Genomic DNA, 18,684 nt, shown 5'->3' on the forward strand with positions numbered 1-18,684 from the left:
GGTCGGCTTTTGACTGCTGACTGAGCTTTATTTCGTAAAATGAAAAATGTCCAAAAAAAAGTCTGTGCACCGCACAACAACGAAAATAAACAATCCACAACAGGGCTTCACTCCAGAACGGTATAAACAATCCACAATAGGGCTTCTCTCTAGTGCTGTTGTCGTGCTCAGTGTCTCAGTCAGCAGTCCCTCTCTCTCTCCCACACTCCTGCTTCTCCTGGTGTTTTATCCTGCCTCCGCGCCAATTACTGGAATGAGAAACAGGTGTTTGTAATTTACATTTAACCCCCTCACTTACCACGCGTCTCCCGACACTCTCTCCAGTTACAGACCTCGCTGAACCACGCCCCCCTCGCCACACAGAGGAACACAAACAGTCTTACCGGTGTATTGTCAACATCAGTTTAATCTGAATCTGTATATCTCGATGGTGGGACTGAGGCCCGTTTCTTAGGCAGTGGCTTGTCCCTTTGATCAGACTCCAACTGCAACTCAAATTCTTTAATCTTAGCAGTAGTATGAAATCTATTGCCTGAAAAATGATTTAAAGAGAGAGAAATCAGATTAAGGCACTTTAAAGCAAATTAAACAATATTTTAAATTTAGTGCATTTAATAATTCTTGTGCCTATTATTGTGTAATGGTAGTTACACAACTGCCAAAATTACATACCACAACAACAGCTTAACATTATTTATTGGACCTGACAAAATATTTAAATATATATATATATTAAAATAAAATTTATTAGATAGGTCTACTTACTGCTCACAAACTTTACGGAGGCAGCATACACTGGCCAGCCATGTTTTGGCTTTTTTCCTTTCTGCCACTCCACAGCAGCTGAATAGTCATTCAGCGGAAATCCATCTTCATTCATCTTGGTATCATCATACCTACGTATTGCATCAGTTTTAACTTCACTAAACATTCCTGCATCCTCCCCACTGACCCACTGCACCACAGCAAACTTTCTCATCACACCTGGGAATTAAAAGAAGGTGGCTTTTAGATAAGCATTTAAGCATTTAAGGAGTTTCATTAGATTTCAATTTCATATTTTAGTGTTTCGAGTCTGACTGTAGCACATGGACTTTTACTTTGTAATAACAGTTAATGCTATACATAAAATGGTAAATAGCATCAAGTTAGCTTTAAGCTGGTGTTAGATCAGGCAATATTAATTAGGGCTGTCGATTTAACTACTTAATTGATTAATTACTTACGAAAAATAACGCGATTACAATATTAATAACGTACCCGCCCCAGACTTAGGCCTACATCGCTTGACAGCCCTATAGATTACCAAGCGGACCTCCCCCTGTTTTTGAAGCCAATACGGAATGAATTAAACTGCAATTCATCGACTGGCCGTAGGGACAGGCTCAGAATGAGCAGAATTTGACCATCATGTTAAATGTCAAGTTTACAGCAGAAAAAAACAGTTTACAATCTGGTTCATATTGTGGTTTTGTCTATACTGCGAATTTTGCCCTTAGCACCTGAGGGGGGTGAATTTTTTTATAGCTCACTGTTTAAATTATATTAAGCCTTAAAGTTCTGCATAATTAAGGGCGTGGTCACTTGAGTGACAGGTATGCCGCTGCTGTCTGTGAGCCGTCATGTTACCTCAGCAGCTCATTTCAGCCGCTGAATTTGGCATCTCAGTCGTATTTGTGCTTTTTTCTGTATTATTTTATACAATATATGGCTTGCTGCATACTCGAGACAGATGTCAGTTTGTGTACATGTGCTCGCATGCGGAACACACGTTGTTGGATTGTCGTGGCATTGGCTAAAAGTTTTGTTCCTGAGATTTACAACAATGACAATACCAGGAGGATATACAACTCCGACAGCACTGCTTGGATATTTAACTAAAACTGCTGCACTATTTTGAAAAATTATACTTTGGATACGTGCTCATTAGTTTGAGAGAACATTTGAGAGATTACATCTGGTACATATATTTTACCCAAGTGCCACGGATTGGATTCATCTCGCGATCTCTATTTAATTATAAAGGTATGAAATCCCATTTGATTTGTGTTATTTGCACACCCCACACAAATTAATTAGCCTACTGGTATTGGAGCATCTATAACGTTACGTAAAAAAATCACCGTAGATTGACAGTAATCCTTTAGTAGCCTACTTTCTAATGATATTGCTATCTTTATTAATATTTTAGATAGTATCTAAGATAGATAGCTAGGGCGGGCGTGGTTTCAGCAACAAGTCGCATAGGCTCCAACTTCGTCCCGCCTCTTTGCCCATTTTCAGTTATCCGTGAGTGACGTGTGGTCACGTGCAGCTAAGATGGCCGCGGCCTCATTTACGCGTCAAAACTGCTGTTCAGAATTCTATGGGTGACGTCACGGACACTACGTCCATATTTTTTTACAGTCTATGGATACTACTTGAAAAATAAATCCTAATGTTAGGTATACCAATACAGCATAGAAAAATACAACCCAAAAAAGAACAAAAAAATAGAATAAAATAAAATAATCCAGCTAACGTTACCTATAAATACACAAAGCAAGGGCTATGTCAAAATTATTGCAGAGAATTCCTGGATAAGGCTCAAGTTACAGTTGCTAGCAAGTTAATTGCAACTCGTTGTCTGATAGGCTAAACGGATCAACTAACTTTACTTTGCTTAAAAACTGCTAAATGCAAAAACGCGAATTAACACCACTGCCTCAGAAATCATTACAATAAGTGAAAATTATTCCTACCTTAGTCTCTGGTGACGTTAGAGAAGAAATCCACGTTTATGCAATGTGTAAACTCAGAGCTTTTGAAAAAGCAACGTCCCGTTTTACCGCTCTCTGGGTGACTGTTCAAATGAAATCTGGATTTTCATTGGATCCCGCCAAGCAGTTAAAACATTAACCAATCGGCATAGTCTTTTTTTTTTTTTTCATCACGGATCCATCCTTTTTAATATTCCTACATGTTGGTGATTGTTCGGAAAAAGTATGTAGATTCAGAATGTCGAAAAGAAAATCGTATTGCTTTCAAAATTGCCACGGAGAAGAAAGAAAGATTCCCCTTCGTACTCGGACCAGGTGGAAAAAAAGGTAAACAAAAGGATTTTTGTAATCATTTTTTTTATTGGCGGGTGTTCTAAAAGTCAGTGTCTGTAAATATTATGCAGCCTTTATGGCCTAATAATTGTATGTATTTTATGTCATGATAAAATAGTCCCTTGTGGCTGTGTTGTTCCATAGCTGTGCATGTTGTTTATGGTCAGGAATATCTGTTATGAACAGGATAACATTGCTATAAATATACATAACATCTGTGATAGCTGGTAAAGTTTATGCCTTCACAACCTATGGAGATGGCTTCTCAGAAAAAGTAATGTTCTACCAATAAAAGACACCAATATAAATCTAAGCAATAAAAATCTAAGGTTGAGAACTGCTGATCTAAACTAATTATAAAGTAGTCTAGAGTTGTGAAGCTGTTTCTCACATAATGTTGCTTCTCAAACTGTATAGGAAAATTGCAAAATATCTACATGACTTGGAAGGGGAAACTTCCAGAGTGCCACTAATGATGTAAGTACTACGCTATAAAATAAATAAAAAAAAATACAAAGGAAAAGTTAGAAGATAATTCAAAAATTGTGGCGAGTATTGTACATTGATGTGATAAAATGCAAGTTTTGTTCAGCACAATAACATTGAAGGATTTCTTATCTTTTGAAAAGAAACTAGTCAACTTTAATGGACTGTTCTATTGTCTTTCTCTTTTGTATATTTACTTTTTCCCTGACTTAGGAGGATGTTTCACACTCACCAAAGGGGACTGAAGAATCCACCCCCACCAATGTAGGCATCCAGGTAGACATGTTTAGAGTAAATGGTATTATTCTGTTAAAATAGGCCTATTGTTTTTTTTCTTTTACATAATTGAATAATGTATTTCTCTCTTTTAGGACGATGTACTATTACAACCAGAGACCATTAGAGAGTCACCATCCATAGAAAAACAGGTGAAATGTTTTATTTAACTGTCCTCTAGCTATCAGTATTTGGATACTGAGGATTATCAAAGCCCATTCTTTTGATTTTTATGAACTGATGTATTGTCTTCTTTTAGGATATGTCATACCTCACAGAAAGTGAAGAACAGTCACAATCACCGGACACTAATGTGAGATTTCTTCATTTGAAAAGAACCAACTCTTAATACTTGAAACTGTATTTCTTAAATAACATTCTCTTGACTTGACATTTATTTTTTCATTTTGTGCCCTCATCAAGGTCCTTCTACCTATGATGACAGGGCAGCCTATACCCATAGAACAACAGGTAAAAATAAGTTTTAGAGGTTTTAGTTTATGAAAATTATATTGTAAACATTAGTTTATATAAAATATATATTTAACAAAACATTTTGTAATCAAACTGCTAGAAAATCAAAGCCATAAATTTAAACAAACTGTGTTTCAAATATAAGGTTGATAGCTCAAAAAAATTACTTTCAGTAATATATTTTGGTTGGGCACTAAGTTCTCCCCATGTCATCAAAGCTCCACTGGTACACACAGTAGTGTTTTTCTGTCTCAAATATTACACACACACACACACACACGATTTTTATAATTACAAACATAAAAACCACACTCTAACATCCATACTAACACACCCACACAATTATAGTAGCATCATTTATCCATTTGGCTCTATAATATGCAGAAGCAGAAAACAGGAATAAAGTGAGTATCTGTTTTATAGACAACGGTACCATCTGGTAAAAAATAGTCAAGTTATATTTTTAAGCCTGGCCAAAACTATTTTATGTCCCTAAAGTGCAAAATATATTTATTAAAGGAAATAAATGTGAAATTAAAAAAAAAAAAAAATGAAAAAGACAAAAATGTCCATAAGGACACACAAAGGTTAAAAAGTATTGTTCTTTTTAGGATTACAGCCCAATGTCACATTCACCAGAGACTGCGGAAGAGGGGACCTCATCAGAAGTACAGGTAAAAAATAAATGTACCCCAAACTATATGTAAATCAGGATTGTTGTAGATAATTTTGCTTTACATTGTTTTATGTTTGTGTATAAAAATTGTCCCTAAATAGATATGTGAATTTTAGATCAGATGCTTAAATCAGTATGTAACATAATGCATTGTTGATGAGTTTAAAAATATCAACATAGGAATATCAACATTTAACCTAACAAATTTCTTCTGGTATACACTTTGCTTATGATCACTAATTTGATTCTTTCCCTCTTGTGACAGAATAGCAAACAATCAAACCATGCCTCTTCAGGTCCCTCAAATGACCATGTCACAGATGCCAGTTGGTTGAACATCCTCGCATTTTCCGTGAAGCACAATGTAACAGGGGCTTTAATGGAGGACCTGCTGAAGCTGTTAAGGTTATGTAGTGGGGATACTGGAGGCATCCCACGTAGCAAGTACATGTTAGAAATGGCTTTTAAAGACTTTGTAGACAAACCGGAATACCATCATTATTGTGGTGTTTGCAGCTCTTACATTGGCCTTTCAATGTCAAAGGACAGTGAATTAAAATGTCAGATTTGCTCAGCAACCCAAACTGTGAGACAAAGTTTAGAGTTGGGTCAGTTTTTTATTTGTATACCTTTGAGGGATCAAGTTAAAGTTCTTTTGGAGAATGAACCTCTTACAAATCATTACAATGACCAACACAGAGATGGAATAACAGATATTTCTGATGGGAAGTTGTACAAAGATCTGAAATCAGTTAGCGATTCTTTCGTTTCACTGTCATTCAGTTGTGATGGAGTGCCTGTGTTTCAGTCATCTAAATTCAGCATCTGGCCATTACTATGCTCTGTTAATGAAGTACCCCCAGAGAAAAGAGATAAAAATGTCATATTATGTGCCTTGTGGTTTGGGTCATCTAAACCAGTAATGACTAGCTTCCTCAAACCTTTTGTGGAGGAATGCAAAACTCTTGGACAAACAGGTCTTCAGTGGCAGGATCCAGTAGATCAGTCAGTCAAAACAGCAAAGGTTTATGCATTATGTGCCATATGTGATGCTGTTGCACGACCTTTACTGCAAAATTTCAAACAGTTTAATGGAGAGTATGGGTGTGGGCACTGTCTTCATCCAGGTGTTCAAGTGAAAAAAGGCAATGGGACTGTGCGAGTGTATCCTAGTTTGGAGGAGATGCCAGACCTTAGAGATCATGACACAACTGTGCAAATAGGTGAGATTGCCCAAAATACTGAACAGAGGATTTTGGGCATAAAAGGGACATCTCCAATTGTGGACTTGCCCTATTTTGACCTGATCAATGGCATGGTCCCTGATTACATGCACTGTGTGTTGCTTGGGGTTTGCCGGCAAATAGCCTCTTTATGGTTTGATTCCAAGAGCTACAGAAAGCCATGGTATATTGGCTTGAACACTGCAAAAGTGGATGGAAATCTTTTGGCTATCAAACCTCCAAGCATTTTTTCCCGAACTCCACGGTCTATTGTTGAGCGAAGGTTTTGGAAAGCTCATGAATGGCAGAATTGGCTTTTATATTACAGTTTGCCTGTCCTGAAAGGGATACTTCCAAACAAGTATCTTTGCCACTGGGCTTTACTTGTGGAGGGTGTGAGCATTTTGCTAGGTTCAGACATTAGCCAAGAGGATATTGACCATGCTCATGAGGCTCTTGAGCTTTATGTAAAATCAGTCCATTCTTTGTATGGCGAAGATCAGGTGACCTACAATGTGCATTTACTCCTGCATTTGACTAAGAGTGTTGAACATTTGGGTCCTCTCTGGGCACAGTCTGCTTTCATGTTTGAGAGCTATAATGGCTACTTGCTCAATCAAGTCAAAAGCAGTAATGCAGTGCCTCAGCAGCTTTGCAAGAGAGTAGCATGGTCTCGGGCATTGCCACGCATAGCTAAGGCCTGCTCATGTAATGATGTCTCACCTGAAATGAAATCATTCTACACAGACATGACCTCCACTGAACATCATGTAAGGAACTATGCTAGATATGACAAGGTGACTGCACTTGGACTGCCAAAGATTAGGCCAGTGTCTGAAAAAGATATAAATGCATTGCATGCACTGATAGATGTACCCGGGACCTCTATTGGCAGGTACTATAACAGAATGGTTGTCAATGGAGAGGTCATTCACAGCCAAACATACACAAAGACAAAGAAAAGGAACAACTCTGTTGTGATATTGAAAGATGGCAGTATTTTCAAAGTTTCGTACTTTCTCTGTGTCAGTGATAGCCAACATCATCTATATGCAGTTGGCAAATTTGGAAATTGTACAGTGCAGAAGCTGGTTCGAGGATGTACTGTCAAAACATCACTGACCTTTATGAGGACTGTTCATTTTCCCACAGGATTTGAAAGAGCAGTTGACAGCAATGACATTGTCACGGTCTGTATTTACATTAATTGTGAACAGTCTGGGCCTGTTGTTTGGAACAAATAATAACATATTATTGTAAATGAACAAAGTGAGTCATGTGTTTCTAAAACAGTGACTAAAATGTTGAAAATTAAAATTTGAAAACTGGCTGAAAACATTTTACAGAAAGCCATTGTTATGTGACATGAACTATATGGTGGTGATGTGCATGAATCACATTGACATTTTGGAAAGTTTTATGTTTGTAGTTGCAAAGATAACTGTTGCATATACTAAACTATCTGGAGATGTTGGATTTTAAAGGGAAAATATATTGAAAAATGCAAAATAAATAATTTTGTAATTAAAATGTGTATGTGCTGTGTGTGTGTGTGTGTGTGTGTGTGTGTGGGCTGACATATATTACATTGTGGGGACCAATTGTGGCCCCACGATGTAATAAAAACCTGAGATCACCTACATTGTGGGGTCCAGCCAGCGGTCCCCACGAGGGAAATGGATTAATAAACATACTAAAAGATGTTTTTTTGAAAATGTAAAAATGCAGAATGTTTCCTGTGATGGGTAGGTTTAGGGATAGGGGTAGTGTAGGGGGATAGAAAATACGGTTTGTACAGTATAAAAACCATTACGCCTATGGAGAGTCCCCACTAAGATAGGTACGCCTGTTTGTGTTTGTAGTTTATCCTCCAGGTTCGTTCTGTCCACATATGGGGACATTATATTTTAGTGAGTTCCTCTGACACCATAAATGTCACAGTCTGGATGTCCTGTAAAGAGCACATTCAGGGCTTTTCAGAGATACCAAATGTTTGGAGGTTTCACCAGGGCAACAACTTCTCCTTGGACTTTAAAAATGACTTAATGATCAAATGTATGACTTTTATGGAAACATGATAATATTGTTTAATTATCATTTAAATGTGACTAATTTTTTAATTGTTTGTTATAGATCAACATCTCAGGAAAATGTTATGGGGTTTCTAATCAAAATATGACTTTCTGTTACAAAACAGAGCATTGATTTCATACATGACCTTTGTAGAGGACACCAGGACTTAAATCATGTTTATCAGGCATTTTAGGAGACACAAGTGATTAGAGAAAGAAATTATATATCAATATTACTATGAAATAATACATATTAATAAGAAAATGTTGGGGAAAACCCATGTATGGACATTTTACCCATATATTGCATAAAGTAAAATGGTGTACCAATTAATTCCATTATATCTTTAATAAAATAGTTTAAAGATGATTCTATGGAAGCCCGTTTCCGCCACTAAAAAAAAAAAAAAAAAAAAACGGCCACTAAAAAAAAAAAAAAAGCCACTAAAAAAAAAAAAGATTAATTGCGACTTTTTATCTCAGAATTGCGAGTTATGAAGTCAGAATTGCGAGATATAAAGTCGCAATTGCGAGTTATAAAGTCAGAATTCTGAGATATAAAGTCGCAATTGCGTGATATAAAGTCAGAATTCTGAGATATAAAGTCGCAATTGCGAGTTATAAAGTCAGAATTCTGAGATATAAAGTCGCAATTGCGTGATATAAAGTCAGAATTCTGAGATATAAAGTCGCAATTGCGTGATAAAAAGTCAGAATTCTGAGATATAAAGTCGCAATTGCGTGATAAAAAGTCAGAATTCTGAGATATAAAGTCGCAATTGCGTGATAAAAAGTCAGAATTCTGACTTTATTTCTCGCAATTGCGACTTTATATCTCAGAATTCTGACTTTTTCTCACTACTGTGAAACGTTATTTCTCACAGTTCTTACTTTGCTTGCGTTTCCTTTCATTGCGACTGACCATCAGGATTACTGTTTTGTTATTATTATACATTAAATAGACCATCAGGATTGCTGCTTTGTTATTATTATACATAAAATAGAGGACATCATAAAGGATTATTTTTAGCGCCGATTTACCAATAAAGAAATACTGATTTTACTGAAGGAGACACATAAAGATTAGTCTCCGGACATATGCATATAGAATGTTTCCACGGTAACCTTGTACACAGCGTTTCAAGGAGAAAAAACAGCTTTTACTGCCATCTAGTGAGCTTAATACTAAAACAACCAATACCTATCATGTTTCATTAACTTTGCAACTCAAGGGTAGAATCATGCAATTCTGCAAATTACAGTCGAGGTATTTGGGCAATAAAAGTTGTTTTTAACAGAATGGATACAGTAATGAATTTTACACAATAATAACAATATAATAATAATCATAATAAGAAGAAGAATCAGATGTGGCGGAGGCGCAATAAATCAGACAAAGCTGAAGTGGCACATTTTATACACCAGCAGCTTCAGACTTCACGGCAGCACGGCTATCGTTGGATGCACTGTTACAAACAGAGATACTGACCATCAGTTAATTGCGAGAAAAAAAGTCAGAATTCTGACTTTTTATCACGCAATTGCGACTTTATATCTCAGAATTCTGACTTTTTATCACGCAATTGCGACTTTTTATCTCAGAATTCTGACTTTTTATCACGCAATTGCGACTTTTTATCTCAGAATTCTGACTTTATATCACGCAATTGCGACTTTATATCTCAGAATTCTGACTTTTTATCTCGCAATTGTGACTTTACATCTCAGAATTCTGACTTTTTATCACGCAATTGCGACTTTACATCTCAGAATTCTGACTTTTTATCACGCAATTGCGACTTTACATCTCAGAATTCTGACTTTTTAATCACGCAATTGCGACTTTACATCTCAAAATTCTGACTTTTTATCTCGCAATTGCGACTTTATATCTCAGAATTCTGACTTTATAACTCGCAATTCTGAGATAAAAAGTCGCAATCTTTTTTTTTTTTTCTTTTTTAGTGGCTTTTTTTTTTTTTTTTTTTTTTTTTTTTTTTTAGTGGCGGAAACGGGCTTCCATATGATTCTCAACTAAGTGTGGTAAAAAAACAAAACATTGTTTTGTCATTTCATGTCATTTTAGGCCTGGTGTCCACTTACGAGTGACCCACCTCCCCACCCCCAGTACAGCTTTACACTGATTGATAAACTTTACACTGTTTTATACATGTTAAGAGATATGGTGGACATTCATATGAAATTAGCATTATTTCCCTATATTTTTACAACATATAAGGCTTTAGTTGTATGTATGACATATATGACTGAAAATACATTAATATTATGCAATTTGTATATGTGGTTTTTGCAGCACATATGTTCCTTACAATAATCTCTTGAAACATATAAGTAACACATATGTTTTAAACAAAACTTTTCCATATGGGTAGTGCTGCTGTAAACATTAACATCACACACATTTGCTGATCATATTAAGCAGATTCATGATATGCTAAGAGTGAGACCATCATCAACTGAAGTGCTGTTGTTATCAGACACGAATTTGCTTTCATAATTTGCTTTTTTATAATCTGGAGCATTTTTAAAGAAATCGGATATTTGTCTTTGACTACCATTTGAACTACTTATTATTTTCTCATTTGAATAATCTAATTTTAACAGTGAGATCACTGACACAATGAATTATATTTATTTCTCAAAGTCACAAATCACATTTGATATTTAGGCCCAATCCCAATTCTACCCCTTCCCCTTTCCCTTTCCCCTTTGTTTTGCGCGTTCACGTGAAGGGGTAGGGGTGTCCCAATTCTCATTTGGTTGGAGGGGAAGGGTAGGGGGAAGGGCCAGGTAGCCCTTCAAACGATGATTTTTCGGGACCACATTTCAGACGAAGGGGTATGATAAATTTCCAACATGGCCGAGCGAGCGAGCAGAGAGACCCATAAATGTAAGTATTTTTTTTATGGTAAACAGTATTTTAGTAATAAATAATCACTTGTTTTATGTTGCCTTTAATCTTGTGTTCATGTATACGGTTATGTTCTCCGAAAAAAGATTTGTTAAAATCGCTATGAAAAAAAGTTCGCTAATGTTTTTTACTTTATGATAGTTCCACAACATATTTTTTTATATTTTATTGAAACCTGCGTTGATTTGACAACATAAATTCAAATCCGGTGGCAGATAACTTGTCTTTTTGCCGCATACCTGATTAATGTATTGTTTTGTTGTGTTACGTCCATAAATACGTGTACGTTACATGATGTAAACAAAAAGTGCATTCAGTTTGCGTGCTTATTCATCAGTATTGTATGTTCTGTATCAACCAGGGACTCCTGAGGAAACACGCAGAATCATACGTTTTCGTGCAGAAAACGAGCAGCGTTTCTTGAAATCGAAATGCACAGCAAAACGTGTGATGACGTGTAATGGTCTAGTAGTGGTGTCCCATTTTTTAGGGGAATATTTTCAGCCCTACCCCTTGACACTCTGTTTCAAGGGCAAGGTGAAGGGGTAGGCGTAGGGGGAAGGGGAAGGGGAAGGGGTATAAAATAGAATTGGGATTGGGCCTTAATCATTTTTAAAATAAAATTGGAAAATAAAAAACAACTATTTTAAGTTGAGTCATCTTAAATTCCAGTGCAGTGAGGCAGCTGTCAGCAGGTGGTGCTGCAGCACCCCTAGTTCCCACAGCCATAACTCCAACTAAACAAATTCTATAGCAGGGATGGGCAACTTCAGTCCTGGAGGGCCACTGCCCAGCAGAGTTTAGCTCCAACCCTAATCAAACACACCTGAACCAGCTAATCAAGGTCTTTAGGATTAGTAGAAAGTTATAGGCAAGTGCGTTTTTATCAGGGATGGAGATAAACTCTGCAGGACACTGGCCCTCCAGGACCGGAGTTGCCCATCCCTGTTCTATAGGATTAGAGTCGGGTGTATTTTATTAGGGTTTAGGGCTGCCCCCTAATAGTCGACTAACCGTTAGTCAACTTGAAGAGGCTTGGTCGACCAAGATTTTATTAATCGGTTAGTCGCAGAAAAAAAAATCTCCACAGGAAGTGGCGAGGTCACGCAGTCCTAGAGGCACAGATCATTAACTGCAGGAAATCCAAACATTCACCTTTCATTTATCAACCTCAAATATGGCTTATCACTTGAAACATGTAAGTCGCAACTTTAGTCCATTCTCTTTAATGTTTGCCTATAGATAAATTTGCGCTATTATTTGGCGCATATCCAAGTGTTTGTGTGGAGAGCGTGTTTACTGCATGACATGGAGGCGCTGGTGTGATCACTGCACTTAACTTAAAATACTCCGTCATTTTTGGTCATAAGAGTAATGCAAAATGTAAAGGGTCTACTTTTATTTCTGTAAACTCACAATAACAGCAAAACGTTGTGCTTTTGTAAAACAATGAAAGCAATCAGGATGCGTTTTCTGATCTCGGTCTCGGTGAACTTGAGCTCGTAACAAGCATGAACCGAAACTCATCGTATAGGCTGCTTTCCTCACAGACACAATAAATATATCTATAGCTTGGAATGTCTACTTTTAAACGAGCCAATTCAAATGGAAAATAAATATTCTCAGATTATGTAATCCATATGAAACTTGCATATAGGCGCGTCCACTACTGCGGAGATGAGAGATGAGTCAGCATTGTTGACTTAATCTCTGCAGCCGAAAACACAGAAAACATTATCAATAAATTATTAAAATGTTTAGACAGTCTCCTTGCTGTTTTTTCACGACACTTTCATAATCGTTACGTTTGCCGGTGCACTGTGGCAAGCTTTATGCATGTGTTTGAGCACTGATTAGGCTATGTATACATAAGATTAAAGACTCATTATTATGATTTATGGCTTATTAATATAAATGCGCGATTAGTCGACTAATGGCTTAAATGAACGACTACTGGTCGACTAGAAAAATCTTTAGTCGAGGGCAGCCCTATTAGGGTTAGAGCTAAACTCTGCAGGACAGCGAACCTTAAGGGCCAGAGTTGACCACCCCTGCATAAGAGAATATTCTGCTATAAAAATATTGTAATTTTCAAACCTCAAAAAAAATCCTCCTCACTGCAAAAATAGCATTTTTTGAATCAAAGTGACCAAAACATCTTGTTTTTTTGCTACCTGCAATTTCTGACATTATAATTTAACAACATTTCCATTGGACCATCTCCACCATAAAAACAATATATGTAACAATGGTATAAAAAACAGTATTGAAAAGCTAAAAGAGGATGTGATGTAAGAGTACAAGCATTTCTCTTAATTTAAAGAATACTTTATATATTAAAAAATATTATTAGAATATCTCAAATATTTATTAGACAGTAGGCAAGGCAAGAGTTCACACTAAAAGCAACTCTCGGCTTCCTAGTGATCACCACACTGTCTGCCTCTGATGGCTTCCAGTCACCACCTTGGACTTATAAGTTTCTATTTGCATTCTGAGCAGTTTTGAGATATTGAGTTATTTGAGATATTGAGACCCTTCTGTTTAAAAAAAATACAAATTAGCACAGTGCAAGGTATCTTTTTTTTTTTTTTCAGAAAACAAATGGCTTTCAATAAATTAGTTATTGACCATTAATATGTATGGTGTGTTTGTAAATACACACACAAAAAAAACATTTTTTCATTTTTATTTAGAAAAAAAAAGAAAATGTTGATCAAAAGAATCTAACACTTCAAACTTCAAAGTCTTTTTGTGACACTGGATTGCACAGTTTTCATTCAGGAGAAATTTTTTCATACATGCACACATATACCACATATGCACGCATACATATGCCGCACAGACACATTATACAGATACACACACCAAATGCAAAGGAGTCTAACTTAGCCTCCTCCCAAGTCTTATCAAAAATCATCCCAATCACCTCTGTACTCTTTCGCCATGTTTATGTTTGTTTCTTCTATTATTTATGCGATGCAGAACTCCCTAAACTGCCACACTCTATATCTCTCCATTCAAATCCTCCTTTCAACCGCTCTCCCCGAAAGTGCTGTCGAAAGGCACATAATTACCATAATAACCTATATATAAAAGCCCATGTTGTATTATTACAATAGCGTGAACGGTTGAAAAGTTAAGTTATGGGGTAACACTTTACAATAAGGTTGTATTAGTTAACATTAGTTAATGCATTAATTAACATGAACTAACCATGAACAACACCTCTGTTCAGCATTAGTTATTATTTATTTACGTTAATTCACGCACATATATCAATGCTTCTATTTACGTTAATAGTGCAAGTAGTTAACGTTAGTTAATGCATTAAACATTAGTTCAACTTTGTTAACGTTAACTCACGCATATATGAATGCACCTATTCATGTTAACAGCGCAATTAGTTAACATTAGTTAATGCATTAGTTAACTTGAACTAATCACGAACAATCTCTGTAAATAGCCTTAATGTTTTAAGGTTAACTTAGTGTACATATTTAGCTACATTAGTTAATGTAGCAGTTGACAAACTAAGGGTGAACATTTCTAACTCACCATCTTACCTGAACATTAACAGATATGTTGTTCATGTTTATATGCACTTTACTATCATTACTTAACCTTAACAAAGCATTTATTAATGAATTTGTGAACCTTATTGTAAAGTGTACACTAGTTCAACATTAACTGATGAGTTACTAACATTTGTAGACCCTTTATTAACATGACTTACCATTAACAAAGCATTTATTAATGAATTTGTGAACCTTATTGTAAAGTGTACACTAGTTCAACATTAACTGATGTGTTACTAACATTTGTAGACCCTTTATTAACATGACTTACCATTAACAAAGCATTTATTAATGAATTTGTGAACCTTATTGTAAAGTGTACACTAGTTCAACATTAACTGATGAGTTACTAACATTTGTAGATCCTTTATTAATATGACTTACCATTAACAAAGCATTTATTAATGAATTTGTGAACCTTATTGTAAAGTGTACACTAGTTCAACATTAACTGATGTGTTACTAACATTTGTAGACCCTTTATTAACATGACTTACCATTAACAAAGCATTTATTAATGAATTTGTGAACCTTATTGTAAAGTGTACACTAGTTCAACATTAACTGATGTGTTACTAACATTTGTAGGTTCATTACAAAGCAGTCATTATTGATTTTATTGAACTCTAAATGAGTGAAAGCTTAAATTTTCATAATCTTTATTACAATACATAACAGTGGTATAACAATTTAGATGTATTACAAATCAATAAAAAGACAACTGGAAATTAATTTACACAACTGTGTAAAAGTGTTTTTGATTTATTTAAAATAAGAAAAAAATAATGAGTGTTTCAAAAGAGTAAAATAAGGAGGATCTGGGAGTGAGCAAGCATGGTCAAGTTAGGCTGGACAAATAGTGAGTAATCACCTTTGGAATTTATTCAGCTTTGTGTTTTAAAGGTGATATTTTCGATTAATGTCCTTCAGCAGTCTTCCAAGAGGACCATTTCTGTGTCGGTTTCCTAGCCAATAAGTCCACTCTATCAGCTTTAGATGTTGTTTTAGTAGGTCCTCTGTCCTATTTCCTCTAAGACGCCATATTTTTCCTTTGTAAGTTAACCATGCTCTTTCCAGATTCTGTGTATGGCTGCCTGTTCTTGGATCTACAAAACACTGATTATGCTTCACAGGAAAGTGATTATAGCCAAGATTGGTTAGGACCCCTCTGTAAGCACGCCATTCATCACTAAGTATGGAACTTCCAGGATGCACATGTTGTACAATAAGTGGGATAAGGTGATTTCGGGACCTTTGATGAACAAGTTTTAGAATGGGCTTGCTATTTCCTGGTGCAACCCCCAGCATCCCAAAGACCCACTTTCTTCTACGCCAAGTCTTTGCGAACCTTCCACGTCCATACTGGAAAACAAGTATACAAGTATACAATATTTAAAAATACAAACCTTTCAAAATCATTTTTAGGTCATTCAAAATGGATTCACAAAAATGCAATTATTCTATACATTCTAACACTCATCAGTCTATTACTCATTCTAACACACTTTAAACTCATCAGTTTGTTAGTCCAACCATTATGCCCTTATCTTGGGGTATCAAATAAGGGAGGCATCTTCTTTTTTTTTCTTTTTTTTTTCTTTTTTTTTTGCAAAATGGCAAATTTTGCAAAATGTACAGTGTTTGGGGTACTCCAGACCAGGACCACGATTAGAAAACAGTGTGCTACCTAGAGAACTTGCTACAGAGAACAATGTAAAACACAACTTCACACGCTTGTGACGAAAGTTGCTTTCATCAATCATAACGAACTCCCTGGGGTGTCCTATCGTTAGGCCCTTCCTTCTGGCATACGACTGTATAGAATCTTTACAAATAGCTCGAACCTTTTTGGCCATGCTGCTGAGTGTACGTGAGCTTCCAGCAATGCCGTCTTCAATCATGTCGATTTGTCTCAACTGAAGGCCTTGAGCAAACCTTTGTTAACAAAAGAGACAAAAATGAACTGTTGGTATTTCTGGTCAACTTCAAAATTATAAACATAACAGACTATAACATGTTTTTTTTTAAATTAGACTATAGCATGTTTTTTTTATTTAAACATACCGATATATGAACTTCATCCAGGAGAATAAATTACACTTTGACTTGGCAAAAAGTGATCCACATCTCACTGATTTGAATCTTCCCTTATGTCCCTTCCGTGCACAAGACCTTTAATCATAATAAACATTCTAGTGAGACCCTGTGTCATATTTGTTAAAATTTTCCTAATACTATAGCAGACATTTAAAATTGTCCATATGTTTGGACAATAACATTATGAATGATTAAAAAGATAATTTAATCAAGCAAGCTCTGGTTAAAACGTTAGTTTAAATAATAATAATAATACATACCAAACATAGTTGTCGGCTTTGTTGGGTTTATGAGTCAGCTTCATTGTATGTTGACATAAATTGCACTTTATTTTTGCTTTAAGCAATTTTTTTTTCTGGAGCCATTTAATCAACTTCAATTTCTTCCTCTTTGTTTGACGTCCTTCAATCATTGACAGCAGTTTTTTATTTAATGACCGACCCATGTCACCTTAGAAATACATTTAAAAAAAATGTAAAAGTATTTAAAATAATAATAATATTAACAAATAAATGTATATTTAGTATGCATGCAACAAATGATTTATACATACTCAACATGCAGAACAAATACATTAATGACTGAAAACTGTAATTTCCAATTTTAATAAATATTATCATTATTAGCTATATTAAGATATGTTATGCAGTTTTTGTATTATGGGCAAGGTATCAGTAGCTATAAATAACAGTAACAGTGTTGTACCATATATGCATTTCATGTTAAAAGCTGTAATAAATAATAATAATAATAATAATAATAATAATAAAAAAAAAATCTTACATGATGTTTCTCTGGATTGTTCGTAATTTCCCCCCGTTGCATCTGTAATCGGCGCAGGCTTTTTATCAGGAAGTGACGTTCCGGACCGGAACTAAAAATCCCTCGGGAAAATCTCTCTATAACATTTTAATATCCTACAAGACAAACTTCTCATTAACTTTGAAATTGTTGAGTGATTATATGTAGTTGTATAGAAGCCACCAGTCATTGTGATTTCAGCTTCGTTTAAAAAAAAAAAATAAAATAAAATAAGAAAAGAAAAACTACACTACCCACAATCCTTAAGCACGTTCCAAAAAAAGAGCGGCCAGAGGTTATCTAGTGGATACTGGTAGACTTTGCAGGTGTTGAAGGCGGTTGAAGGCCAAAGCAAGTTTGATGATGGCGAGTGTACAGACAGATGACATTTTAGACTCTTGTCATCAGACCAGAGGGAGACAGAAGAAGAAACAGTCTCGGGATGAACGCACAGAAAAATCCGGTAAATTATGCACGTTTTATCAGCTACCTTACTGGATATGTTTTTCAAACGAAACTACTGAGAAATTGTTGATCCTGGTTTGAATGTTAGCAACAACTGAGAAAACGAAACGAAACGAAAAATTTAACTTAAAATTTTAACAACTTTGAACTATGAAAACTCTCTCTCTCTCTCTCTCAATTTAAATTTTTTCAATTCAATTCGCTTTATTGGCATGACATTTAGATACATATTGCCAAAGCATTGCATAAAGCAAAACAAAAACAAATAAACATGCAAACAAGAACATATATAAAATGCATTCATATATATATATATATATATATATATATATATATATATATATATATATATATATGTTTTTATACACATATTGATAGTATTATAATATGGATGTGTTCACTCAGTACCTCTTAGTTTGTGGCACTTATAAATATGTTGTGCTACTAAAGAGGAAGAAGGTCCTTCACCAAGTAATATTCTCAGTTTGTCAGTTTCATGGAGTGACATGTTC

The 18,684-nt window shown here is 35.4% G+C and overlaps 1 protein-coding gene across 1 annotated transcript; it reads right to left on the reverse strand.

Moving 5' to 3' along the window:
* Positions 1-15,417: 15,417 nt before the first annotated feature.
* Positions 15,418-17,940, reverse strand: LOC125257518. The gene is made up of 4 exons (XM_048173887.1): positions 17,167-17,940; positions 16,874-16,981; positions 16,654-16,744; positions 15,418-16,171 (listed from the first exon to the last, which is right to left on the reverse strand). Exons 1-4 carry the CDS (start codon positions 17,349-17,351, stop codon positions 15,707-15,709), a joined length of 849 nt encoding a protein of 282 aa, XP_048029844.1. The 5' UTR covers positions 17,352-17,940; the 3' UTR covers positions 15,418-15,706.
* Between the last annotated feature and the right edge of the window lie 744 nt (positions 17,941-18,684).

The sequence above is a fragment of the Megalobrama amblycephala genome, linkage group LG22 (assembly GCF_018812025.1).
Source record: "Megalobrama amblycephala isolate DHTTF-2021 linkage group LG22, ASM1881202v1, whole genome shotgun sequence".
NCBI classification, from domain to species: Eukaryota; Metazoa; Chordata; class Actinopteri; order Cypriniformes; family Xenocyprididae; genus Megalobrama; species Megalobrama amblycephala.

What these genes read in the sequence shown, in the direction of transcription:
- LOC125257518 (XM_048173887.1), bottom strand. Translation starts at nt 17,351, where the DNA reads ATGGGTCGGTCATTAAATAAAAAACTGCTGTCAATGATTGAAGGACGT. An exon ending in AAAGCCGACAACTATGTTTG is followed by an intron (nt 16,982 to 17,166) that starts GTATGTATTATT and finishes TTATGATTAAAG; the next exon opens with GTCTTGTGCACGGAAGGGAC. An exon ending in TCAGCAGCATGGCCAAAAAG is followed by an intron (nt 16,172 to 16,653) that starts GTTCGAGCTATT and finishes CTTGTTTTCCAG; the next exon opens with TATGGACGTGGAAGGTTCGC.